At 45.7% G+C, this 26,892-nt stretch overlaps 1 protein-coding gene across 6 annotated transcripts in view; it reads left to right on the forward strand.

The window, feature by feature from the left end:
• Positions 1 to 26,892, forward strand: part of ADARB1 (adenosine deaminase RNA specific B1) — a 230,471-nt gene that overhangs the window by 175,124 nt on the left and 28,455 nt on the right. For 3 of the 6 annotated variants that reach the window (XM_063933087.1, XM_063933088.1, XM_063933086.1), the window contains one exon: positions 18,640 to 18,714. In XM_063933087.1, the coding sequence (XP_063789157.1) occupies positions 18,640 to 18,714 (75 nt within the window). Of the gene's footprint in view, positions 1 to 18,634; positions 18,715 to 26,892 lie in introns of those variants that run through there. The other 3 variants (XM_063933089.1, XM_063933090.1, XM_063933091.1) reach the window with 3 other exon arrangements.

Consider the following 26,892-nt stretch of genomic DNA (forward strand, 5'->3'; position numbering starts at 1 on the left):
TTTGGTGTCGTTTTCTTCGTAGAGTGACCGGGATCCCAAATTAGTGCACCGCGTCCCCTCGCATGGTGCCTTCGCTCCGCTACCGCTTGGCACTCTTTACCGTTCCAATCGTAGTCCACGTGGATCGTTAAGTTTGAAAAAAAAAATGTGAAAAACTCATGTCGACCTTTAGACCTGTCGACCTAGAAACCCTGTCGACCTTCCATCCATGTCGACCTAGTGACTGTCGACCTACTATAGTGGTCGACCTAAACATTGTCGACCTAGACACTGTCGATCTTCAGACCGGATCCCATTTCGCAGATGATCATTTAAGTTTTTTGTTTTTTTAATTTAATTTAAAATTCGTATTGTATCCATTCATCAAATAACACATGCTAATGGAATGCCGGAGCCACGCATTCTCAAACACAGACGTATGAGCGGTGGTTGGAAAGTAGAATTCTCTTGCCACAACAAGCCTCAGCTTAGTATTTGTGACGTGTGGTTGTGAAAGGGTTAATCAAAGCAAAGCCGCCTGGTCTGTGTAATAAAATTAAAATATCCCACAGCTCTCTCACGGGTTCTCTTAAACTTTAGGACAAATGTCTGAGGGCAATTCAATCACCCATGTTAAGTTAATGGGGGTGAAAAAAGGAGGTAGACGCTGGGTTTTATGCCCGTGGCTATTCAATTGTACTTCCTTTTTTTTCACCCTGGACCTTGTTAAATTAACATGTTAAAACACAGACTCCATGAAAGGTGTGTTAAGGTCACGGCACCCATTAACCCGCTGGTTATTGGCAAGTAGCTGGTGAATATTCACCCATTTATTGTACGTAAATACATTGCGTACAATAATAGCAAAAATGTGACCATACCACAGAGTCTAATACACTGGAAATGACACGCTCCTATACCTCACCACCAGCATCCCAGTTGTTCATGCAGCCTTCTGGTTGCTGAGACACACTGTTCACTCCTCTGCCCATGTGCTGGGGACCGAGTTCAGTGTCCTGCTTTTGACAGGTCTACAAAGAACACAAGTCCATAGACCGGAACAATCCTGGACATGTCCAACAGCAGTTAGTGACTCTTAGGGAACACTGCACTTGCATCTCACACTCTGCCCTGCGTGTGCGAATCATTAAACACCTCACTGACCGTGTAACTTGCTCTGTACTCTGCTCACTTGCAGGCGGCTCCAGCATGTCTGATAAAGCATGTTCGTTCTCAGTGAGAAGCCTGCATCCAACATATGCATTAGGCAGGAGGCATGTTAAAGTATGCTAACAAATGGCATGTTTACACAGTAGTAGCTGGCAACATTTCAGAAGTGTACAGTTTGTCTGTAGTGGATTCCTATATCCCAGCTTCCATGCTCTATTCTCTTCATTCCCACCCTGTCCCCAATCATACTTCAGAACTTATCAAGTTCATTCTAAATGCCAAATTGCTCTCCATTCGGAAAGACCCTACTCTACCCTTTTTTTATCAGCCACCATAAATGCAAATTGGTCGTCCTACCACATAGAACACATTACAACTACTCTCCATGACATTCCCTAGCACTTTATAAAAATAATTTGGTCACCATGGGCTGAACACTGAGGCTAAGCTACCCCTAGAAACTGACTTAACACCTGCTCAATTAGACTATATATCATGACATGATGCAATGGCGCCCCAAACCCTCCCCCCAAATACTTTCCTACTCTTGCTTTTCCTCTTGCCCTCTTCTCTCCTTTCCTACTCCCAGCAAAGCACAAAAGTGCTTGTAACCTCTGACTTTTACGCCCAGAACTATTCAATTATAACCCCTTATCCTTGCGCGGTAAATCTGCAGTTACTGCGTGTCGTCCCCTAGATTCTGGGATCAGTCCCTGGAGCTATGAGTTAGCATAAGCCTGCAGTTAATTCCCAAGGCTAATTGAATCCGGCCCATAGAGTTATTTCTTTTATTGATTTGTCGATCCTGAGGACATTTTACATTATCCTCTTTATAATACTGTAGTTTAGCATTTACTAGTTTCTGTTTGAGTACTGCTTCTCTCGATACCTCTGACTTTATCTTGTAGCTTTGTTATTGCTTTACTTTTTTTCTGTAATTTCATGTTTAAAATCATTATTAAAAAGAAAATTATTAAAGTGTACAGTGAATATGAAATACATACATGCACTTTATTAAGTTGAAGTCTGATTTAATTGTAACTTTTTTTAGCTTGCTTGCTTGACTTGTCCTCTTTGTGGGGCTACTAATGTCCATGTTTTATTTCTTACCTTTGACAATGTGACTGTGTCAGTGCAGTACTTATGTTTAATCAGTCTATTGTGTTCCTTCATGTTGGGCCTTCTTGACTGTGAATATGCAAATATTCCGTTGTACCCTGTTCAGTGATGCATGCGTTGCTTCAATAAAAAATATTACAAAAATACTTGCATATATACATACATATATAACATTTAGTACGATCAACGTTAAGCTCCATTTGGATGAGAGTTGAGGTCCAACAGGCTAAATCCCTTGTTATAAGCGTCTGACTTCCCAGATCTCATCACTCATGAACAGTTACTTTTTAATCGTTTGTGCGACAGATGAAACACAGAAACTTAGAATTTGCCGCCAGATAAGAACCACTTGGCCCATCTAGTCTGCCCTAAACACATGTACAGGTACATGCATGCATTTACACATTAGGGTTACTTTGTTTTGGGAGATAATTGAACTACCGGTATATTTTTGTATTGTGGGAGAATACCTGAGTACACGGAGGAAACCTACAACAGCATGGGGAGAATATACAAACTCCACACAGGGCCATGGTGAGAATCGAACCCATGACATACTGTACTTCATTGCTGCGGTCGCACATAAACATGGCACGCCAGGTCCCGTGAGACTCTTCGAACTTTGGGCGTCTTTTTTTTTTTTTTTGTGTGCAGAAAATGCATCTTAGTCGCATGCCGATGTGGCTAGGACACACCAGGAGACTGTGCTGATTAATTTGATATAACACTTGTATATCTGTGTACGAGTCTCTCTGAATATGCACAAAGTGCTACAATGTAGCAGCCACAACCTTTTTCCAGTATAAGTTCTGTTGTGCTCCATATACAGGACACAGTCACGCACAATATTCAGGTGTCCTGTAATATCAAGTTACTGTCTCCCCGTGCATCCTAGTCGCACCCCATTGCTAATAAGACACATTTTAGGCAAAAAAAGACCCCAGATATTGGCAGAGTTGCACGGGGCCTGGCGGCTCACTCACACCAGGCATCTCGTGATATGTCGTATTGAGGCTAGATATACTGTATGGGGGCACATCTGTATGTGATTTCTAACTTTAGTTAACTGTTCTATTGGTTGTACTTCTCACTACATTTTTTTATCTGTAAAGTGTTTACTTTGCGTTATTATATGCACTTATAGGTATTAGACCTCATGACAGGTGTCGTTTTTGCAGGCACAGTGCCTTGAAGCCTGTTTTGTAATAAATACACACAATGATTAATTTTACATTAATGTTTAATTGCTACCGCGTATTTGCTGTCACCCCCCATTAGTTCAGATTAATTCGCCCATTTGCTTATGCTGGAGTAGACAGAAGATGAATAACGACTTAGGCATGAATGCATATCAGCTGTAAGTGTGGTTGGAGTAGACCAAGGTCACTGCGGATGAGCTTACCCCTCTAAGCCGTTACTAGGAGACTGACCTCGCTGTGATTCTGTCATTCAGAGATCTGCTTAAATGTAGTCGTTGACTAGTTTCATTTCTGAACGCAACATCGTGTGGTGAATAGGGCAGGGATTTCGGTCACCTGGACAAAAAAAAAGTTGAAATATAAATTTAGATTTTTCACAAAATTCTCTCTGAATCTCCCTTTAGTGGAAGATTGAAGAAAAAAATAAAATAAATATATATATATATATATATATATATATATATAAAATGTTCGTTACTCTCATTCTCAAATGGCAGAAGAATTGCACATGTGACGCGCGTGCATTTCCAGGTTTGGAAACTTGGAACTCCTCAGTATTTCCTTGTACCTGTAGAAACTCTGTGTGATGGCACACAATGTTAGAGGCGTGCTTTGAAGGAAGCCAACTCAACAAGAAAGCAAATTGAAAATCTTCGAATATTGCTTCATGTCCGGAGAGAGTCCCTTATCTTGCAGACTGTTAGATAACCACTGCGCATTTCAGTATGTTATGAAGTGTGTTGCTAACAATTTTGTCCGTTTACTTTCCCCTTTGCTTGGCTCTAATTCCTGCGGTTAGTCTCATTGTCTGAAGCACATAACAAAGTTCCATACTGTACCTACAGCTTCCAGGCGAGTGATTGCACCTGATATTGAACATTTCCCAGTTCGCTCCGAAACGTGGCCACCGGCAGCACATATGAGGGATTTGTTTTATAGGAGGACCTCATGAAAAAAATCCTGGATAATGAGCCTGTTTTGAAGGAATTGGACTTATCACGGATTCTGTGGGTTTGTTTTTTTAACCCGAAAACAGATAATTTTTCAGCCGTGTGAATTGCACAAAGTTAAGAAATGCAAATAAATCCCGTTTCTTGCACCTGAAAAGTTATCAGGGCTAACTGAATTCCCCCTTTTTAGTTTGATTATACCGTATTTACTCCTGGTCTCCAGCTAAGGTTTTCGTAAAGGGTTCTTGCCGCATCTCAACAGCGGAAGAGTTATATGATGGAGGAAGAGGAAGATTTTTCAGTCTTCTCCAAGGCATCGTAATTTGTGCAATAATACAAGGCAATGATGAGCCAAGTCCCCAATCGCGAAGGTGGCGCTTTCATAAACGTTTTCTTTGTTTGCTTTCAGTTTGTCAGTTTGTCTACAACTGAGTGGTTGCTCCAAATCTCTTTGACCACTCTATGAAGGGCAAGTGCAAAGCATAGGGCACGGACCACTTTACAGAATGTAGACGTCCTGCTGCTTCCGTCGTCATTTTGTCTTGTGGCATAGATTGCAAACAAGAGGGCATCCTCTGTTTTTACGACATAAAGCTACTTAGCAGTCGCACGTCACCAGGCCAAAGAGGTCTGAGGGGTAAATGTATGAAGCAGTGATAAGCTTGGAGAAGTGAGCCAGTGGAGAAGTTCACATGGCAACCAATCAGCAATGAAGTAACCTTTATAATTTGATTACTATAAAATTATACAGAGCAGCTGATTGGTTGCCATGGGCAATTTCTCCACTGGCTTACTTCTTCTACTCCACTCTTATCTCTGCTTCATACATTTACCCCAGAGTGTGTTCACATGTGAGAAATGGAGCGTGCTGCGTTCTAAAGCAATAATAATAAAAATGTAGAACACAGGGGTAGGGTATTGAGCCTCATTTGTCCAATTTTAACTTATGTTAATGTGCTAATAAAAAGATGCTAAATGAACATGGATAGTAGTGAGCAAACAACTTTGGCTCTCTCCCTGTCCTTTGCGTGATTGTGCACTGCATGTGTGCAGCCACATCGATGAGACGTGCATGAGTAGTGAAAAATTCTATTCATCCGTTCTACAAAGCAGATGCTCTTCTCTCCCTCCTCTTGTTTAGTAATTATGGATAAAAATGTCAGCTGTATATATTTCACTCCAAAATTGTTACTTGCAAAACTTATTCAGAAGCAGATTTATAAGGCAGAGAATTTAAAATTCTTTTATGCCGTGAAGCATTAAATTATTAAATGTTAAATAATGCCTTATCTGCGAAAACCACAAGTCCACCTACACAGCTTTTTTTTTTTTTTTTTAATCGTTTCTAAAAATGCTCCTTTAATAAATGTACCGCATAATCATATAAATGAGCGTGGCAGTATTGGCACCGAGCACGGTGTTGTTTTAAATGGGAAGGATGCACCCTGCATAAGTATCTTCAAATAATATGCTGACGATATATCATCTTCAAGTAATCTGTTCGTCAAACTGTCCATGGCTGTGCGCTACACCGCTGTATTTCTTGCATAGTGATATTTTGGCACACACGTAGTAATATGTTACAGCATTACTGTACATAAAAAATTTGTAAATCTGAAAAAAAAGGAAAAAATAAATATACACATACATACACATACGCACGCGTGTGGAAGAAATGGTACAAAGTGAGAGTGCTTTAAAAAATAGACATTTGTTTATTTTTAGCAAATGCAAAGTGAATAAACAGAAGAGAAATTGAAATCAAATCAATGGGTTCAGTTCAATTCAGTGCAGATTGAATAGTGTTGGGAATTAGCTCCCAGTGCTATTCAATTCAATGCGCTGTGACACCCGGCGAGAGCAACTGAATTCTGATTTCTGCCCTTAGCGTAGCGGAAACAGCATTGCGCCGGGCACTAGAATGTCGGTTCTCATGGCAAGAACCAGACTCCCCTTACATGACAGCACGCTGAATTGAATAGCACCAGGAGCTATTTTTTTTCTTTGCTATTCAATCTGTGCTAAATTGAATTGAGCCCAATATTTTAAGTGTGATCACCCTTTTGCCTTCAAAACAGCATAAAGTCTTCTAGGTACACTTGCACACAGTTTTTGAAGGTAGTCTGCAGGGAGGTTGATCCAGACATCTTGAAGAACTAACCACAGATCTTCTGTGGATGTAGGCTTGCTGAAATATTTGTGTCTTCATGTAATCCCAGACAGACTTGATGTTGAGATCAGGGCTCTGTGGGCGCCATATCATCAATTCCAGGACTCCTCGTTCTTCTCTATGCTGTAGATAGTTCTTAATGACATTGGCTGTATGTTTGGGGTCAATTTCCTGTTGCCAGAATAAATTTGGAGCCAGTTAGACGCCTTCTTGATGGTATTGCATGATGGATAAGAACCTGCCTGTATTTCTCAGCATTGACGTTTTGATTATAGACTTCAAGAGGTACTTTCCGAATAAAATAATTTGAGTTGCCTTGTTTATATACAGGTAAAACTCAGAAAATTATATTATCATTCAAAAGTTCATTTATTTCAGTAATTCAATTTAAAAGGTAAAACTAATATATAGGGGTATATGCAATTCACGGCGAATCGCGGCAATTTTTCGCCGTTTTTTAATTCGACTTAATTCGACAAGTGAATTCCGGAAGGTGGCTGCCGGAATTCACCATATTCAATGAAAAACGGATTCGCCAGAACCGCGGGCGAAAATCGGCCGATTTGGCGGATTTTGCCGCGATTTTAAAAAAACGGGGAAAAACGGGAAAAACCCGGGGGGAAAAATGGCGTGGGGTCCCCCCTCCAAAGCATAACCAGCCTCGGGCTCTTCAAGCTGGTCCTGGTTCTAAAAATGCGGGGAAAAATTGGGCAGGGATCCACCGTATTTTTAAAACCAGCACCGGGCTCTGCGCCTGGTGCTGGTGCCAAAAATACGGGGGACAAAAAGAGTAGGGGTCCCCCGTATTTTTAACACCAGCATCGGGCTCCACTAGCTGGACAGATAATGCCACAGCCGGGGGTCACTTTTATGCCGTGCCCTGCGGCCGTGGCATTAAATATCCAACTAGTCACCCCTGGCTGGGGTACCCTGGGGGAGTGGGGACCCCTTCAATCAAGGGGTCCCCCCCCCCCAGCCACCCAAGGGCCAGGGGTGAAGCCCGAGGCTGTCCCCCCCCCCCCCCCCCATCCAATGGGCTGCGGATGGGGGGGCTGATAGCCTTTTGTGATAATGAAAAGAATATTGTTTTTTCCAGCAGTACTACAAGTCCCAGCAAGCCTCCCCCGCAAGCTGGTACTTGGAGAACCACAAGTACCAGCATGCGGGAGAAAAACGGGACCGCTGGTACCTGTAGTACTACTGGAAAAAAAATACCCAAATAAAAACAGTACACAGACACCTTGATAGTAAAACTTTTACACACTACCGACACACACATACTTACCTATGTTGACACGCCGACTGCCACGGTCTCCGACGATCCGAGGGTACCTGTGAAAAAATTATACTCACCTTCCAGCGTCCAGAGGTACATCCACGTCCAGAGTATAATCCACGTACTTGTTAAAAAAACAAACCGCAAATACCCGCTCCATACCGGACTGAAAGGGGTCCCATGCTGACACATCAGACCCCTTTCTCCCGAATGCCGGGACATCACGTGACTCCTGTCACTGAAGTCCCTTCAGCCAATCAGGAAGCGCTACTTCCGTGGCGCTCACCTGATTGGCTGTGCGCTGTCTGTGCTGTGACAGCGCATCGCAAAGCCGCTCCATTAGTTTCAATGGTGGGAACTTAGCGGCTAGCCGGGGGGTTACCCGCGGTCAGCCGCTGACCGGCGGGTGACCTCACCGCTAGCCGCTAAGTTCCCACCATTGAATAAAATGGACGGGGCTGTGCGATGCGCTGTCTGAGTTCAGACAGCGCACAGCCAATCAGGTGACGCAACGAAGTTGCGCTTCCTGATTGGCTTTAGAGACCTTTGTGTGACAGCTGTCACTGACAGGTCTCATTCGTGGAAAGGGGTCTCATGTGTCAGCATGGGCCCCTTTTCAGTCCGGTGGCCCGTGTGTTCGTTTTCTTTTTTTGCCAAGTACGTTGATGTATCTCTGGACCATGGCTGAGGTGAGTATATTGATCTTTTATTTCTCTAACGTCCTAGTGGATGCTGGGGACTCCGAAAGGACCATGGGGAATAGCGGCTCCGCAGGAGACTGGGCACAAAGTAAAAGCTTTAGGACTAGCTGGTGGGCACTGGCTCCTCCCCCTATGACCCTCCTCCAAGCCTCAGTTAAGATTTTGTGCCCGAACGAGAAGGGTGCAATCTAGGTGGCTCTCCTGAGCTGCTTAGAGTAAAAGTTTAAATAGGTTTTTTATTTTCAGTGAGACCTGCTGGCAACAGGCTCACTGCATCGAGGGACTAAGGGGAGAAGAAGCGAACTCACCTGCGTGCAGAGTGGATTGGGCTTCTTAGGCTACTGGACATTAGCTCCAGAGGGACGATCACAGGCCCAGCCATGGATGGGTCCCGGAGCCGCGCCGCCGGCCCCCTTACAGATGCTGAAGCAAGAAGAGGTCCATAAATCGGCGGCAGAAGACTTTCCTGTCTTCATAAGGTAGCGCACAGCACTGCAGCTGTGCGCCATTGCTTTCAGCACACTTCGGTCACTGAGGGTGCAGGGCGCTGGGGGGGGGGCGCCCTGGGAAGCAATTAATTTACCTTATTTGGCAAAAAATACATCACATATAGCTCCTGGGCTATATGGATGTATTTAACCCCTGCCAGTTTAAAAAAAAAAAAAAGCGGGAGAAGAGCCCGCCGTGAAGGGGGCGGGGCCTATCTCCTCAGCACACAGCGCCATTTTTCCCACACAGCTCCGCTGGTAGGAAGGCTCCCAGAATCTCCCCTGCATCCTGCAACTACAGAAACAGGGTAAAAAAGAGAGGGGGGCACTTATTTGGCAAAATAACAGATATAAGCAGCTATAAGGGATAGACACTTATTGTAAGGTTGTCCCTATACATATATAGCGCTCTGGTGTGTGCTGGCAAACTCTCCCTCTGTCTCCCCAAGGGGCTAAGTGGGTCCTGTCCTCTATCAGAGCATTCCCTGTGTGTGTGCTGGGTGTCGGTACGTGTGTGTCGACATGTATGAGGAGGAAAATGATGTGGAGGCGGAGCAATTGCCTATAATGGTGATGTCACCCCCTAGGGAGTCGACACCTGAATGGATGGCCGTAATTAAGGAATTACGTGACAGTGTCGGCACGTTACAGAAAACTGACGACATGAGACAGCCGGCAGCTCAGTTAGTGCCTGTCCAGGCGTCTCAAACACCGTCAGGGGCTATTAAACGCCCGTTACCTCAGTGGGTCGACACGGACCCAGACACAGACACTGACTCCAGTGTCGACGGTGAAGAAACAAACGTATTTTCCAGTAGGGCCACACGTTACATGATCACGGCAATGAAGGAGGTTTTGCACATCTCTGATACTGCAAGTACCACAAAAAGGGGTATTATGGGGGGTGTGAAAAAACTACCCGTAGTTTTTCCTGAATCAGATGAATTGAATGAAGTGTGTGATGAAGCGTGGGTTACCCCCGACAAAAAACTGCTAATTTCTAAAAAATTATTGGCACTATATCCCTTCCCACCAGAGGTTAGGGCTCGTTGGGAAACACCCCCTAGGGTGGATAAGGCGCTCACACGCTTATCAAAACAAGTGGCGTTACCGTCTCCAGAAACGGCCGCCCTTAAGGAGCCAGCAGATAGGAGGCTGGAAAATATCCGTAAAAGTATATACACACATACTGGTGTTATACTGCGACCAGCAATCGCCTCAGCCTGGATGTGCAGTGCTGGGGTGGCTTGGTCGGATTCCCTGACTGAAAATATTGATACCCTGGACAGGGACAATATATTATTGACTATAGAGCATTTAAAGGATGCATTCCTATATATGCGAGATGCACAGAGAGACATTTGCACTCTGGCATCAAGAGTAAGTGCGATGTCCATTTCTGCCAGAAGAGGATTATGGACGCGACAGTGGTCAGGGGATGCGGATTCCAAACGGCATATGGAAGTATTGCCGTATAAAGGGGAGGAGTTATTTGGGGGCGGTCTATCGGACCTGGTGGCCACGGCAACGGCTGGGAAATCCACCTTTTTACCCCAAGTCACCTCGCAGCAGAAAAAGATACCGTCTTTTCAGGCTCAGTCCTTTCGTCCCCATAAGGGCAAGCGGGCAAAAGGCCACTCATATCTGCCCCGGGGCAGAGGAAGGGGAAAAAGACTGCAACAGACAGCTTCTTCCCACGAACAGAAGCCTTCCCCCGCTTCTGCCAAGTCCTCAGCATGACGCTGGGGCCTTACAAGCGGACTCAGGCACGGTGGGGGCCCGTCTCAAGAATTTCAGCGCGCAGTGGGCTCACTCGCAAGTGGACCCCTGGATCCTGCAGGTAGTATCTCAGGGGTACAAATTGGAATTCGAGACGTTTCCCCCTCGCCGGTTCCTGAAGTCTGATTTACCAACGTCTACCCCCGACAGGGAGGCGGTATTGGAAGCCATTCACAAGCTGTATTCCCAGCAAGTGATAATCAAGGTACCCCTCCTACAACAGGGAAAGGGGTATTACTCCACGCTGTTTGTGGTACTGAAGCCGGACGGCTCGGTGAGACCCATTTTAAATCTGAAAGCCTTGAACACTTACATAAAAAGGTTCAAGTTCAAGATGGAGTCACTCAGAGCAGTGATAGCGAACCTGGAAGAAGGGGACTACATGGTGTCTCTGGACATCAAGGATGCTTACCTCCATGTCCCAATTTGCCCTTCTCACCAAGGGTACCTCAGGTTTGTGGTACAGAACTGTCACTATCAGTTTCAGACGCTGCCGTTTGGATTGTCCACGGCACCCCGGGTCTTTACCAAGGTAATGGCCGAAATGATGATTCTTCTTCGAAGAAAAGGCGTCTTAATTATCCCTTACTTGGACGATCTCCTGATAAGGGCACGGTCCAGAGAACAGTTAGAGGTCGGAGTAGCACTATCTCAAATAGTACTACGACAGCACGGATGGATTCTAAATATTCCAAAATCGCAGCTGATTCCGACGACACGTCTGCTGTTCCTAGGAATGATTCTGGACAAAGTACAGAAAAAGGTGTTTCTCCCTGAAGAGAAAGCCAGGGAGTTATCCGACCTTGTCAGGAAACTCCTAAGACCAGGCCAGGTGTCAGTGCATCAGTGCACAAGGGTCCTGGGAAAGATGGTGGCTTCTTACGAAGCGATTCCATTCGGCAGATTCCACGCAAGAACTTTTCAGTTGGATCTGCTAGACAAATGGTCCGGATCGCATCTTCAAATGCATCAGCGGATAACCCTGTCTCCAAGGACAAGGGTGTCTCTCCTGTGGTGGTTACAGAGTGCTCATCTCCTAGAGGGCTGCAGATTCGGCATTCAGGATTGGGTCCTGGTGACCACGGATGCCAGCCTGAGAGGCTGGGGAGCAGTCACACAGGGAAGAAATTTCCAGGGCTTGTGGTCAAGCATGGAAACGTCACTTCACATAAATATCCTGGAACTAAGGGCCATTTACAATGCCCTAAGTCAGGCAAGGCCTCTGCTTCAGGGTCAGCCTGTATTGATCCAGTCGGACAACATCACGGCAGTCGCCCACGTAAACGGACAGGGCGGCACAAGAAGCAGGAAGGCAATGACGGAAGTGGCAAGGATTCTTCGCTGGGCGGAAAATCATGTGATAGCACTGTCAGCAGTGTTCTTTCCGGGAGTGGACAACTGGGAAGCAGACTTCCTCAGCAGACACGATCTTCACCCGGGGGAGTGGGGACTTCACCCAGAAGTCTTCCACATGATTGTAAACCGTTGGGAAAAACCAAAGGTGGACATGATGGCGTCTCGCCTCAACAAAAAACTGGACAGATATTGCTCCAGGTCAAGGGACCCTCAGGCAATAGCTGTGGACGCTCTGGTAACACCGTGGGTGTACCGGTCAGTGTATGTGTTCCCTCCTCTTCCCCTCATACCAAAAGTACTGAGAATCATAAGAAGGAGAGGAGTAAAGACTATACTCGTGGCTCCGGATTGGCCAAGAAGGACTTGGTACCCGGAAATTCAAGAGATGCTCAAAGAAGACCCGTGGCCTCTACCTCTAAGACAGGACCTGCTCCAGCAGGGACCATGTCTGTTCCAAGACTTACCGCGGCTGCGTTTGACGGCATGGCGGTTGAACGCCGGATCCTGAAGGAAAAAGGCATTCCGGATGAAGTCATCCCTACCCTGATCAAAGCCAGGAAGGATGTAACCGTACAACATTATCACCGTATTTGGCGTAAATATGTTGCGTGGTGCGAGGCCAGGAAGGCCCCTACGGAGGAATTTCAACTGGGTCGATTCCTGCATTTCCTGCAAACAGGACTGTCTATGGGCCTCAAATTAGGGTCCATTTAAGGTTCAAATTTCGGCCCTGTCGATATTCTTCCAAAAAGAACTAGCTTCTGTTCCTGAAGTTCAGACGTTTGTCAAGGGAGTACTGCATATACAGCCTCCTTTTGTGCCTCCAGTGGCACCTTGGGATCTCAATGTAGTGTTGGGATTCCTAAAATCACATTGGTTTGAACCACTCACCACTGTGGACTTGAAATATCTCACATGGAAAGTGGTAATGCTGTTAGCCCTGGCTTCAGCCAGGCGTGTATCAGAATTGGCGGCTTTATCCTATAAAAGCCCTTACCTAATTTTTCATACGGACAGGGCAGAATTGAGGACTCGTCCTCAATTTCTCCCTAAGGTGGTTTCAGCATTTCACTTAAACCAACCTATTGTGGTGCCTGCGGCTACTAGGGACTTGGAGGATTCCAAGTTGCTGGACGTAGTCAGGGCCCTGAAAATATATGTTTCCAGGACGGCTGGAGTCAGAAAATCTGACTCGCTGTTTATCCTGTATGCACCCAACAAGCTGGGTGCTCCTGCTTCTAAGCAGACGATTGCTCGTTGGATTTGTAGTACAATTCAGCTTGCACATTCTGTGGCAGGCCTGCCACAGCCAAAATCTGTAAAAGCCCATTCCACACGGAAAGTGGGCTCATCTTGGGCGGCTGCCCGAGGGGTCTCGGCTTTACAACTTTGCCGAGCAGCTACTTGGTCAGGGGCAAACACGTTTGCTAAATTCTACAAATTTGATACCCTGGCTGAGGAGGACCTGGAGTTCTCTCATTCGGTGCTGCAGAGTCATCCGCACTCTCCCGCCCGTTTGGGAGCTTTGGTATAATCCCCATGGTCCTTTCGGATTCCCCAGCATCCACTAGGACGTTAGAGAAAATAAGAATTTACTTACCGATAATTCTATTTCTCATAGTCCGTAGTGGATGCTGGGCGCCCATCCCAAGTGCGGATTGTCTGCATTACTTGTACATAGTTATTGTTACAAAAATCGGGTTATTGTTGTTGTGAGCCATCTTTTCAGAGGCTCCTTCTGTTATCATGCTGTTAACTGGGTTCAGATCACAAGTTGTACGGTGTGATTGGTGTGGCTGGTATGAGTCTTACCCGGGATTCAAAATCCTTCCTTATTGTGTACGCTCGTCCGGGCACAGTATCCTAACTGAGGCTTGGAGGAGGGTCATAGGGGGAGGAGCCAGTGCACACCAGCTAGTCCTAAAGCTTTTACTTTGTGCCCAGTCTCCTGCGGAGCCGCTATTCCCCATGGTCCTTTCGGAGTCCCCAGCATCCACTACGGACTATGAGAAATAGAATTATCGGTAAGTAAATTCTTATTTTTCAGGTATCCGTGGATTCTACATGGAGAAGAGGACCGATGTCGGCGTGTGAACATAGGTAAGTATGTGTGTGTCGACGTATGAAATAAAGTTTTACTGTCACGGTGTGTGTGTCCTGTTTTTATTTGGGTATTTTTTTCCCAGTAGTACTACAGGTACCAGCGGGCCCGTTTTTCTCCCGCATGCTGGTACTTGTGGTTCTCCAAGTACCAGCTTGCGGGGGAGGCTTGCTGGGACTTGTAGTACTGCTGGAAAAAACAATATTCTTTTCATTATCACAAAAGGCTATCAGCCCCCCCATCCGCAGCCCATTGGATGGGGGGGAACAGCCTCGGGCTTCACCCCTGGCCCTTGGGTGGCTGGGGGGGGGGGGGGGGGCTTGATTGAAGGGGTCCCCACTCCCCCAGGGTACCCCGGCCAGGGGTGACTAGTTGGATATTTAATGCCACGGCCGCAGGGCACGGCATAAAAGTGACCCCCGGCTGTGGCATTATCTGTCCAGCTAGTGGAGCCCGATGCTGGTGTGAAAAATACGGGGGACCCCTGCTCGTTTTGTCCCCCGTATTTTTTGCACCAGCACCAGGCGCAGAGCCCGGTGCTGGTTTTAAAAATACGGGGGATCCCCTGTCAATTTTCCCCCCGCATTTTTAGAACCAGGACCAGCTCGAAGAGCCCGAGGCTGGTTATGCTTTGGAGGGGGGACCCCACGCCATTTTTTTAAAGGATTTTACCGTTCCAGCAATTTAAAAAAAATAATATTTTACAAAATATATAAATAATATTTGTGCCTCCAAAAAAAAAAAAAAGTACCTAATCCCTTCTAATATAAATAGATATGCTATTCCTAAAAAAAAAAACACCAAAAAAAACATGTTAAAATTTTTTTTTATTGTTTTCACCCTCCAAAGTGTGGCGGATTGAAAATGACGAATTTGCTGTCTAAAAGCACTGCTGTCGAATTTCCAAACTTGAATTGAATATGCTTTGGTCGAATTGCAGCACTTGTATCATTGCAGAAAAGTCGAATTTGCAAAAATTCGAATTTCAAAAAGTCGAATTTTGAAAGTCCGTTTTTTGGTCGGAAAGCACTGAATTGCATAGGCGGATTTTTTTTTGGGGCGAAAATGACCCGAAATTCGACAATTTCGGGAATTCGACCGCAATTGCATATACCCCATAGACTCATTACATGCAAAGTGAGATATTTCAAGCCTTTATTTGTTATAATTTTGATTGTGGTTTACATCTTAAGATAAACCCAAATCCAAAATCTCAGAAAATGAGAATATTACATAAAATCAATAATAAAAAAAAAGGATTTTAAATACAGAAATGTTGGCCCTCTGAAATGTATAATCATGCATATGTACTCAGTACTTGGTTTGGGCCCCTTTTACATGACTTACTGCCTCAATGCGGCGTGGCATGGATGCTGAGGTATTATGGAAGACCAGGATGCTTCAATAGCGGCCTTCAGCTCTTCTGCATTGTTCGGTCTCATGTCTCTCATCTTCCTCTTGGCAATGCCCCATAGATTCTCCGTGGGGTTCAGGTCAGGCGAGTTTGCTGGCCAATCCAGCACCGTAATCCCACGGTCATTGAACCAGCTTTTGGCAGTGTGGGCAGGTGCCAAGTCCTGCTGGAAAATGGAGTCTGCATCTCCCTAAAGATTGTTTGCTGAAGGAAGCATGAAGTGCTGTAAAATGTCCTGGTAGACGGCTGTGTTGACTCTGGACTTAATAAAGCACAGTGGACCAACACCAGCAGATGACATGGCTCCCCAAATCAACACAGACTGTGGAAACTTCACACTGGACTTCAGGCATCTTGGATTGTGTGCCCCTCCATTCTTCCTCCATACTCTGGGACCTTGGTTTCCAAATTAGATGCAAAATTTGCTCTCATCAGAAAAGAGGACTTTGGACCACTGAGCAACAGAGCAGTTCTTTTTTTCTTGTCGGGAAAAGGCCATTCAAAGTGTGGGGAGCTTCACAAGTAGTGGACTGAGGCTGGAGTTAGTGCATCAAGACGAATCCTGGACATGGGCTTCAAATGTCGTATTCCTCTTGTCAAGCTGCTCCTGAACAAAAAAAGTGTCTGAAGCGTCTTACCTGGGCTACAGGAAAAAGAGAATCTGTGGGGCATTGCCGAGAGAAAGATGAGACATGAGACCGAACAATGCAGAAGACCTGAAGGCCGCTATTGAAGCATCCTGGTCTTCCATAACATCTCAGTAGTGCCACAGGCTGATAGAATCCATGCCACGCCGCATTGAGACAGTTATTCATGCAAAAGGGGCCCAAACCAAGTACTGAGTACATATGCATAATTATACTTTTCAGAGGGCTGAAATTTCTTTATTTAAAATCCTTTTTTATTGATTTTATGTAATAATCTAATTTTCTGAGATTTTGGATTTGGGGTTTTCTTAAGCTGTAAACCACAATCATCAAAATTATAACAAATAAAGTCTTGAAATATCTCACTTTGCATGTAACGAGTCTATAAAATATATCCGTTTCACCTTTTCAGTTGTATTAGTAAAAGAAATAAACTTTTGCTCGATATTCTAATTTTCTGGGTTTCACCTGTGTTTACGATCCTATTTTGTTTTGTATTATAGTGAAGTTGCTGTGTGTGTATTTTGTAGAGAGGGGGTTTATTGCTCATTTGGAGGAAGTGCTCCTGTACACTTCAGGGCATGTTGCGTTAGTTGGCGTGATGGCCTGGCAGATTTGAAATGTTTCTTTTCCTTTCTCCATCTAGAAGGCACATGGTTGTGAGGTGGCTGGAGAGACGGGCTTATTCTGAGTTTGTACGGACACAAATACAGAGTTTTAGTGTGTAGTGCAATCATAGGTGCGAATTGAAGTGTGTTTTAGAGTTGGACAGATATTGGCTGCATCTGGGTTTTCTGTGAAAGACATTTTGGGGAAGCAGTGTGATCACGGAACTGTTCTGTCCTGTGGGAGAGCCATGGGCGTGTAGCTAGGCTTCCGTGCTACGTATCCGGAGTTGTGCATACAGGGATTGGAAGCTTGCTTCAGGTAGCATTGTGACTGTTGCAGCTGTGGAGGGGAAAAAAATAATGGGCGGTGCAGCTTCCTGCTTGAAGCTGCATAAATCCTCATATTAGGTCCGGGTATGGGTCGTTGGGTCGATACACATTAGGTCGACATGCATTGGGTCAACCACTGAAGGTCGACAGGGTGCCTAGGTCGACAGGGTCGTTATGTCGACTTGTGCACGGTCGACATGTTTTTTTTTTTACTATTTTTGGTGTCGTTTTCTTCGTACGGTGACTGGGAAACCCAATTAGTGCACCACGTCCCCTCGCATGGCGAGCGAAGGTTCCTCGCTCCGCTGCGCTTGGCACAGATTACCGTTCCCATTAGTAGTCCACGTGGATCGTAAAGTATGAAAAAGGTCAAAAAATGAAGAAGAAAAAATAGTGGAAAACTCATGTCGACCTTCTGACCTTGCACATGTCGACCTACTGATCCCGTCGACCTAGTGCATGCCGACCTTTAGTGGTCGACCTAACGACCGCAACCCTTAAGTCCCTGGGAAGTCACATTAGCGTAAGGTAGTTACTCAGGCTTCCCCTGCATCACACAAGCACCGGCAGTTTACACCTGACTCCGAATCGGCCCCGGAAATGTGACCGGAGGGATTATGGTGAAATCGCTGTATGGCGTTGAAAATGATTTCTCAGGATAGCAATGTTTGGACCAAATCTGAGGCATCCTTTTGTGGCAGAGGGGAAATGTTTCTAGAGTCTTCTTTCCAGAGCTGGAAGTGCGTTCTGCTCCCATCCTGTAGAATCCTGCCTCTTTACGTCTGTGACCATCTGAGTTTGACTTGATGATTTTATTGAGCCCACTGTGTGTGTGTGTGTGTGTGTGTGTGTGTGTGTGTGTGTAGGGGGGGGTTACTATTATATTTCTCAAAGTCACAAAGTGTGAAAACAACGGATTGAAAAATATATATTAATTGGAAGGAGCCCTTTCGGTTTGTGTGACGTTCTGACATGAAAAACATGATGGATGTGCTCTTGAATTATTATTTTTTTATTTTTTTTGCCCATTAACTTCATATTTGCAGATATCTATGAAAACAGCTGATCGTTAAGAGACTGCTACTCAGGCACTGTTAGTCACAGAACATTATGCCGTTTCCGTGTGTTTGGAAATGAATATATAATTACATGAAGTGTGTCCTGTGTTTCCTTTGTCTTAGCATGCTCCGTAATGAGTGGAATTATTGTGCTGTGTACCTAGACCTGCCAGGGTGGGCACCAGCTATTCTGGGATGGTTTTTCTCATACAGTACCCTCTAAACGTATAATTACATTGACATAATACTTGTCCAGATTATATTAAAATAGCCGTATACCCATCTTTATTGCAGAGCGAAGCAACCCTCGCCAGTCAAGAAAGCAGCAAAAGTATTTCACCATGGAAGTGGATGATGAAGAAAACATGAGTAAGATGTAATTGATAATGGAATCTAGCGATTTAGCTTCACTACGAAGCATCAGTCAATCTCCTAGCGGTATACATTAGGCACTTCTCCTCAGGGTAACCTGCGCAGCCCCTCCAATCAGCTGCCCAGTGCTTACATTTACATTGGGGAGGTGTTGATGTGAGTGGAATTTTCCTTCTTACCTGTACAGTATTCATAGATATTATGGCTGACCACCGGCGACATTCACTTTGTACTGTAGTCTTCAAACATTTGCGGGAGTATTTAAGACCCATTATTTATGAGGGTATTTAGATAACACCCTATCGATGCAACATTCTCAAAATGAAGAGAAGCAATAGGACACGAGGACATGCACTGAGACTGGAGGGGGGAGGTTTAGGGGAAGTTTAAGGAAAAATTACTTCACAGAAAGGGAAGTGGATAAGTGGAATAGCCTCCCATCAGAGGTGTTAGAGGCTGAGACAGTAGAGCAACGTAAACATGCATGGGATAGACATAAGGATATCCTTACAAAAAAATAAGGATCAAATAAGGTTTGAGATAAAAATATGGTGTAAAAAAAAAAAAATGGGGGCAGATTAGATGGGCCAAGTGGTTCTTATGGGATGCGGTCAACATCCTGCCGGACGGAATCCCGGCGGTCGAAATACCGACACCGGAATCCCGACCGGCACAATCCCGACATATTCTCCCTCCGTGGGTGTCCACGACACCCATAGAGGGAGAATAAACTAGTGTGCCGAGCATAGCGAGGCACCGTGCCCGCAGCGTAGCGAGCCCCAAAAGGGGATGCGTTCCGCTCGCCTCCCCTGTCGGGATTGTGCTGGTCGGGATTCCGGTGTCAGTATTTCGTCCAGCGGGATTTCGTACTAATCCCTTTCTTATCTGCCGTCAAATTCTAATACATTTTAATCTATATACCCGCTGTAACGACTTGCCTAGGAGCCATGAGCAGTCGTCTGCATTACAGAAAATGAATACAACTCAGATTTAGTAATGTAATCTTTTATACAGTCATCAGCTACAATGCTAGTAATTACTGCTGTGTTATGAGGAACAATGGGGCAGATGTACTGTACTAAGCCAGGAAAAGTGATAAAGCAGTGATAAGTGCACGGTGATAACACAGCCAATCGGCTCCTAACTGTCAATTTACATATTGGAGCTGATTGGCTGGTGTGTTATCACCTTACACTTATCACTGCTTTATCACTTCTCCAGGCTTAATACATCTGCCCCAATGACGCCAGATTCAATGTTATTGCTATAGGAGATCTTGATGATAATGAAGTGTTTTACAGTTTGGGCTGCTGTTTAACTCAATAAGCCATAGATTTATCTCGTGGTTCAGGCTAGTTGTGGGCCAAATGGTCCTCTCTCGCCATATAAGCATGGCATATAGGAGGTGATAAATGAGGCTAACAAAATACACATATTAATAGAAATTATCTGCAAACTGCACCTCCAAGGACTATTTAAAAGGATAGATGATTAAATACTATTAAAACTCATTAATAATCATGAGAAAATTCATGCCCCCTTTTCATCAGGGTACACCAAGCATCGCAACCAATCTCATTTAGAAAATAAATATAATCCAAATATATGAATTGTCTATTCTAAGTGTGACTGTTTAAATTAGAAAGGTTTTCAATTGAAACCTGTTAATACTTTACAAAATGAAATGAGCAGGAGTATACGCTATAAAGGAATATCTGAAGTTCTCATACCAAATAAGTGCATCAAGTAATTCACGTGTGTAAGATTTTATTGAACAAATACTCCAATTTAATGACTCCATATGACATCCAGAGAGGATGATTCCGGTGCTCATTGCCCAGTCTCCATTTAACTTGTGTCTTTACCGTTCCAAGCATAGGTTATTTATTATAGCTTTTCGTCTGTGAGGTGCCACCAAGTGTCCATAGCATTGTACATTGAGTATTATAATAGAATAAACAGTACAGGGTAAAATGGTATCGGACAGGCCGTACAGGGGCAAAAATCCAAGCAATGCAATTATTTTTCAACAAAATGAGTTATTAAGGGAGCAATCTGTGTATACTGCTACTGGGAAGGGTGCACAGAAGGGATCAGAGGCAGAATGTGAGTGGGAATGCACTGGAGAGATGGAGTGGAGGGCCCTGCTTGTGAGAGCAATAAAGTAAGGTTATCATGGGTCTCGTTGCTCACAAGTATCTATGTATGGCAAATCTCTTCATCTTTCTGTGATCTCACTATTTTGATTGCATCATACAGATGACTTTCATGTCACGTTTATAATCTCTATGTAGAATGTCTATTTCTCTAGCGTTCTAGTGGATGCTGGGGACTCCGTAAGGACCATGGGGAATAGACGGGCTCCGCAGGAGACTGGGCACTCTAAGAAAGAATTAGTACTACTGGTGTGCACTGGCTCCTCCCTCTATGCCCCTCCTCCAGACCTCAGTTAGAATCTGTGCCCGGACGGAGCTGGGTGCATTTTAGTGAGCTCTCCTGAGCTTGCTAATAAGAAGTATTTTAGTTAGGTTTTTTATTTTCAGAGAGCTTCTGCTGGCAACAGACTCTCTGCTACGTGGGACTGAGGGGAGAGAAGCAAACCTACTAACTGCGGCTAGGTTGCGCTTCTTAGGTTACTGGACACCATTAGCTCCAGAGGCATCGAACACAGGAACTTAACCTTGGTCGTCCGTTCCCGGAGCCGCGCCGCCGCCCCCCTCGCAGAGCCAGAAGACAGAAGCCGGCGGGTGAAGCAAGAAGACGTCAAAATCGGCGGCAGAAGACTCCTGTCTTCATATGAGGTAGCGCACAGCACTGCAGCTGTGCGCCATTGCTCCCACACTAACCCACACACTCCGGTCACTGTAGGGTGCAGGGCGCAGGGGGGGGCGCCCTGGGCAGCATTTGAGTACCTCCTGGCAAAATAGGGCATATATACAGCTGGGCACTGTAATATGCATGAGCCCCCGCCATTATTTTTACACAAAATCGCAGGACAGAAGCCAGCCGCTTAGGGGGCGGGGCTTCTTCCTCAGCACTCACCAGCGCCATTTTCTCTCCACAGCTCCGCTGAGAGGAAGCTCCCCAGGCTCTCACCTGCAGAAGCACGATAGAAGAGGGTGAAAAAGAGAGGGGGGCACATAAATTTGGCGTAAAAACAATATATACAGCAACTACTGGGTTAACACTAAGTTACTGTGTGATTCCTGGGTCATATAGCGCTGGGGTGTGTGCTGGCATACTCTCTCTCTGTCTCTCCAAAGGGCCTTGTGGGGGAACGGTCTTCAAATAGAGCATCCCCTGTGTGTGTGGTGTGTCGGTACGTGTGTGTCGACATGTCTGAGAAAAGGCTCCCCTAAGGAGGAGATGGAGCTAATATGTGTGTGAGAGGGTGTCTCCGTCGACAACGCCGACACCTGTTTGGATATGTGTAAGTGCTAGGGTGAATTTATTGCACAAAAGATTAGAGAACAGACAGGAAATCTACCCATGTCTGTCCCTATGTCGCAGAGACCTTCAGAGTCTCACAATGCTCACTATCCAAGATAATAAACACTGATATCGATACGAAGTTTGACTCCAGTGTCGACTACGATAATGCAAAGTTACAGCCAAAATGGCAGAAAAGTATTCAATATATGATTATTGTAATAAGATGATTTGCATATCACTGATGACTCATTTGTCCCTGACACAGGGGTACACATGTTTGAGGGGAAGAAAGCTGAGGTAAATTTCCCTCCTCTCATAAGAAAAATGAGCGGGAATCTCCAGACAAGAGACTGCAGCTTCCCACAAAGAATTCTCAGGCAGTATCCTTTCCCCACTAGGGCCAGGATGTGATGGGAATCTTCCCCTAGGGTGTCACGTTTGCCCAGAAGGTAGCCCTAGCTATTCTCAGGGATCCTGCAGATAGCGTGCACATTCTGGTACACTACTCAGACCGGCGATTGTGTCGGCATGGGTTTATAGCGCTGGGGCGGCGTGGACAGGTACCTTATCAGCAGAAATTGAGACCCTAGTATATATGTGTGTGTATGTATATATATATATAGATATATATATATATAGATATATATAGATATATATATATATAGAGAGAGAGAGATATGTATATATATTAAAGATGCTGTCTTAAGAGATATATATAATCAAACATGCCCAAAGAGACATGAGTATACTGGGTCCTAGAGTCAAAGCTATGTCGATTTCTGCTTGACGTGTCCTGTAGAATATGCAATGGACAGATGATGCCAACTTAAGTGGCATATGGAAGGCTGAGGATTGTGTGGAGAAGGGTTCTCGGACCTGGTCTCCACGGCTATAGCTGGTAATTCTGATATTTTGCCTTATATTCCTGCACAGCCTAGGAAAGCACGTCATTATCAAATGCAGCTTTTCGAACAAAGAAACAAGAAAGTCGGAGGTGCGTCCTTTCTTGCCAGAGGCGGGGCCAGAGGAAAGAAGCTGCACAACAGCTAGTTCCCAGGAACAGAAGTCCTCCCCGGCCTCTATGAAAATCCACTGCATGTAGCTGGGGCTCCACAGATGGAGCTAGGCCCGGTGGGGGCACGCTTTCGTAAGTTCTGCAACAAGTGGGTTCACTCCCTGTTAGATCCCTGGGCAATAGATATTGTGTCTCAGGGATACAAGCTGGACTTTGAGAAGAGGCCTCCTCACTGACAGCCCTGCCGGCTTCCCCCCACGAGAGGGAAACAGGGTTAACTGCAATTCACAAATTGTATCTTCAACAGGTGGTGGTCAAGGTTCCCCTCCTTCAACAAGGAGGGGGTTATTATTCGACCATGTGGTAGTCCCGAAACCAGACGGTTCGGTCAGACCCATATTGAATTTAAAATCCCTGAACATATACCTGAAAAGGTTCAAGTTCAAGATGGAATCGCTAAGAGCGGTCGTTACAAGCCTGAAAGGGGGAGATTTTATCGTGACTCGGGACATAAAGGAGGCATACCTTCATGTCCCCATTTATCCACCTCATCAGGCGTACCTCAGAATTGCGGTACGGGATTGTCGTTACCAATTTCAGACGTTGCCGTTTGGTCTCTCCACGGCCCCGAGAATATTCACCAAGGTAATGGCGGAAATGTTGGTCCTCCTGCGGAAGCAAGGTGTCACTATCACGTACTTGGACGATCTCCTCATAAAAGCGAGATCAAGAGAGCAGTGGCTGAACAGCGTATCACTTTCTCTGGAAGTGTAACGGCAACACGGCTGGATTCTAAATATGCCAAAGTCGCAGTTGGTTCCTACAGCTCATCTGCCTCTCCTAGGCATGATCCTAGACACAGACCAGAAAAGGGTTTATCTCCTGATAGAGAGAGCTCAGGAGCTCGTGACACTGGTCAGGAATCTATTAAAACCAAAACAGGTGTCAGTGCATCACTGCACTCGAGTCCTGGGAAGGATGGTGGCTTTATACGAGGCCATTCCTTTCGGCAGGTTCCATGAGAGGACCTTCTAATGGGACTTACTGGACAAAGTGGTCCGGATCACATCTTTAGATGCATAGGTTAATCGCCCTATCCCTCGGGGCCAGTGTGTCTCTCCTGTGGTGGCTGCAGAGTACTCACCTTCTCGAGGGCCGCAGGTTCGGCATTCAGGACTGGGTCGTGGTGACCACGGATGCAAGCCTCCGAGGGTGGGGGGCAGTCACTCAGGGAAGAAGTTTCCAAGGGCTGTGGTCAAGTCAGGAGACTTGCCTTCACATCAATATCCTGGAACTAAGGGCCATATACAACGCCCTAAGTCAAGCGGAGACCCTGCTTCGCAACCAATCGGTGCTGATTCAATCAGACAACCTCACCGCAGTGACCGCAGTGGCTAATGTAAACCGCCAAGGCGGCACAAGGAGCAGGGTGGCGATGGCGGAAGCCACCAGAATTCTTCGATGGGCGGAGAATCACGTACGAGCACTGTCAGCAGTGTTCATTCCGGCAGTGGAGAACTGGGAAGCAGACTTCCTCAGCAGGCACGACCTCCACCCGGGAGAGGGGGGACTTCATCAAGAAGTCTTCGCGCAGATTGTAGGTCGGTGGGAACTGCCACAGGTGGTCATGATGGCATCCCGCCTCAACAAAAAGCTACAGAGGTATTGCGGCAGGTCAAGAGACTCTCAGGCAATAGCTGTAGACGCACTGGTGACACCGTGGATGTTCCAGTCGGTTTATGTGTTTCCTCCTCTTCCTCTCTTACCCAAGGTGCTGAGAATCATAAGGAAAAGAGGAGTGAGAACAATACTCATTGTTCCGGATTGGCCAAGAAGGACTTGGTATCCAGAGCTGCAAGAAATGCTCACAGAGGACCCATGGCCTCTGCCTCTAGGGCAGGGACCTTGTCTGTTCCAAGACTTACCGCAGCTGCGTTTGACGGCATGGCGGTTGAACGCCGGATCCTAGTAGAAAAAAGGGATTCCGGATGAGGTTATTCCTACGCTGATAAAGGCTAGGAAGGACGTGACGGCTAAACATTATCACCGTATACGGCGAAAATATGTTGCTTGGTGTGAGGCCAGGAATGCCTCTACAGAGGAATTCCAGCTGGGCCGTTTCCTTCACTTCCTACAGTCGGGAGTGACTTTGGGCCTAAAATTGGGGTCCATTAAGGTCCAGATTTCGGCCCTATCCATTTTCTTTCATAAAAAACTAACTTCTCTACCTAAAGTTCAGACATTTGTAAAGGGAGTGCTGCATATTCAGCCCCCTTTTGTGCCACCAGTGGCACCTTGGGATCTTTACGTGGTGTTGAGTTTCCTGAAATCTCACTGGTTTGAGCCACTGAAGACCGTGGAGCTAAAGTATCTCACGTGGAAAGTGGTCATGCTATTGGCCTCCTTAGCTTCGGCTAGGCGTGTGTCAGAATTGGCGGCTTTGTCATGTAAAAGCCCCTATCTGGTTTTCCATATGGACAGGGCAGAATTACGGACTCGTCCGCAATTTCTGCCGAAGGTGGTGTCATCTTTTCATTTGAACCAACCTATTGTGGTGCCTGCGGCTACTCATGACTTGGAGGACTCCAAGTTGCTTGATGTAGTCAGGGCTTTGAAGATTTATGTAGCCAGAACGGCTGGAGTCAGGAAAGCTGACTCGCTGTTTATCCTGTATGCATCCAACAAGCTGGGTGCTCCTGCTTCAAAGCAGACTATTGCTCGCTGGATCTGTAACACGATTCAGCAGGCTCATTCTGCGGCTGGTTTGCCGCATCCAAAATCAGTGAAAGCCCATTCCACAAGGAAAGTGGGCTCTTCTTGGGCGGCTGCCCGAGGGGTCTCGGCATTACAACTTTGCCGAGCAGCTACTTGGTCGGGTTCAAACACCTTTGCAAAGTTCTATAAGTTTGATACCCTGGCTGAGGAGGACCTTGTGTTTGCCCTTTCGGTGCTGCAGAGTCATCCGCGCTCTCCCGCCCGTTTGGGAGCTTTGGGATAATCCCCATGGTCCTTACGGAGTCCCCAGCATCCACTAGGACGTTAAAGAAAATAAGATTTTACTCACCGGTAAATCTATTTCTCTTAGTCCGTAGTGGATGCTGGGCGCCCGTCCCAAGTGCGGACTTCTTCTGCAATACTTGTATATAGTTATTGCTTAACGAAGGGTTATGTTATGGTTGCATCAGGTTTGTCTGATGCTCTGTTATTATTCATACTGTTAACTGGGTATAGTTATCACAAGTTATACGGTGTGATTGGTGTGGCTGGTATGAGTCTTACCCTGGATTCCAAAATCCTTTCCTTGTAATGTCAGCTCTTCCGGGCACAGTTTCCTTAACTGAGGTCTGGAGGAGGGGCATAGAGAGAGGAGCCAGTGCACACCAGTAGTACTAATTCTTTCTTAGAGTGCCCAGTCTCCTGCGGAGGCCGTCTATTTCCCATGGTCCTTACGGAGTCCCCAGCATCCACTACGGACTACGAGAAATAGATTTACTGGTGAGTAAAATCTTATTTTTGATATCTTACTGTTTTCATCTTTAATTTAGTTGGTGTATGTTTTTACTGGTACCTTTTATGAATTGCCTTTGATAAAACTATGTATTGGAGCTTTCTTTGGCTTTTAGTTAAAAAAAAAAAAAAAGGGGGGGGGGGGCAATTTTTAAATTTTTTTAATTTGTGTGTGTGTAAAATCATATTTCCAAATGTCACTTTTTATTTGTGGTAACTTC

This window comes from Pseudophryne corroboree, chromosome 7 (genome assembly GCF_028390025.1).
Source record: "Pseudophryne corroboree isolate aPseCor3 chromosome 7, aPseCor3.hap2, whole genome shotgun sequence".
In the NCBI taxonomy this organism is placed as follows: Eukaryota; Metazoa; Chordata; class Amphibia; order Anura; family Myobatrachidae; genus Pseudophryne; species Pseudophryne corroboree.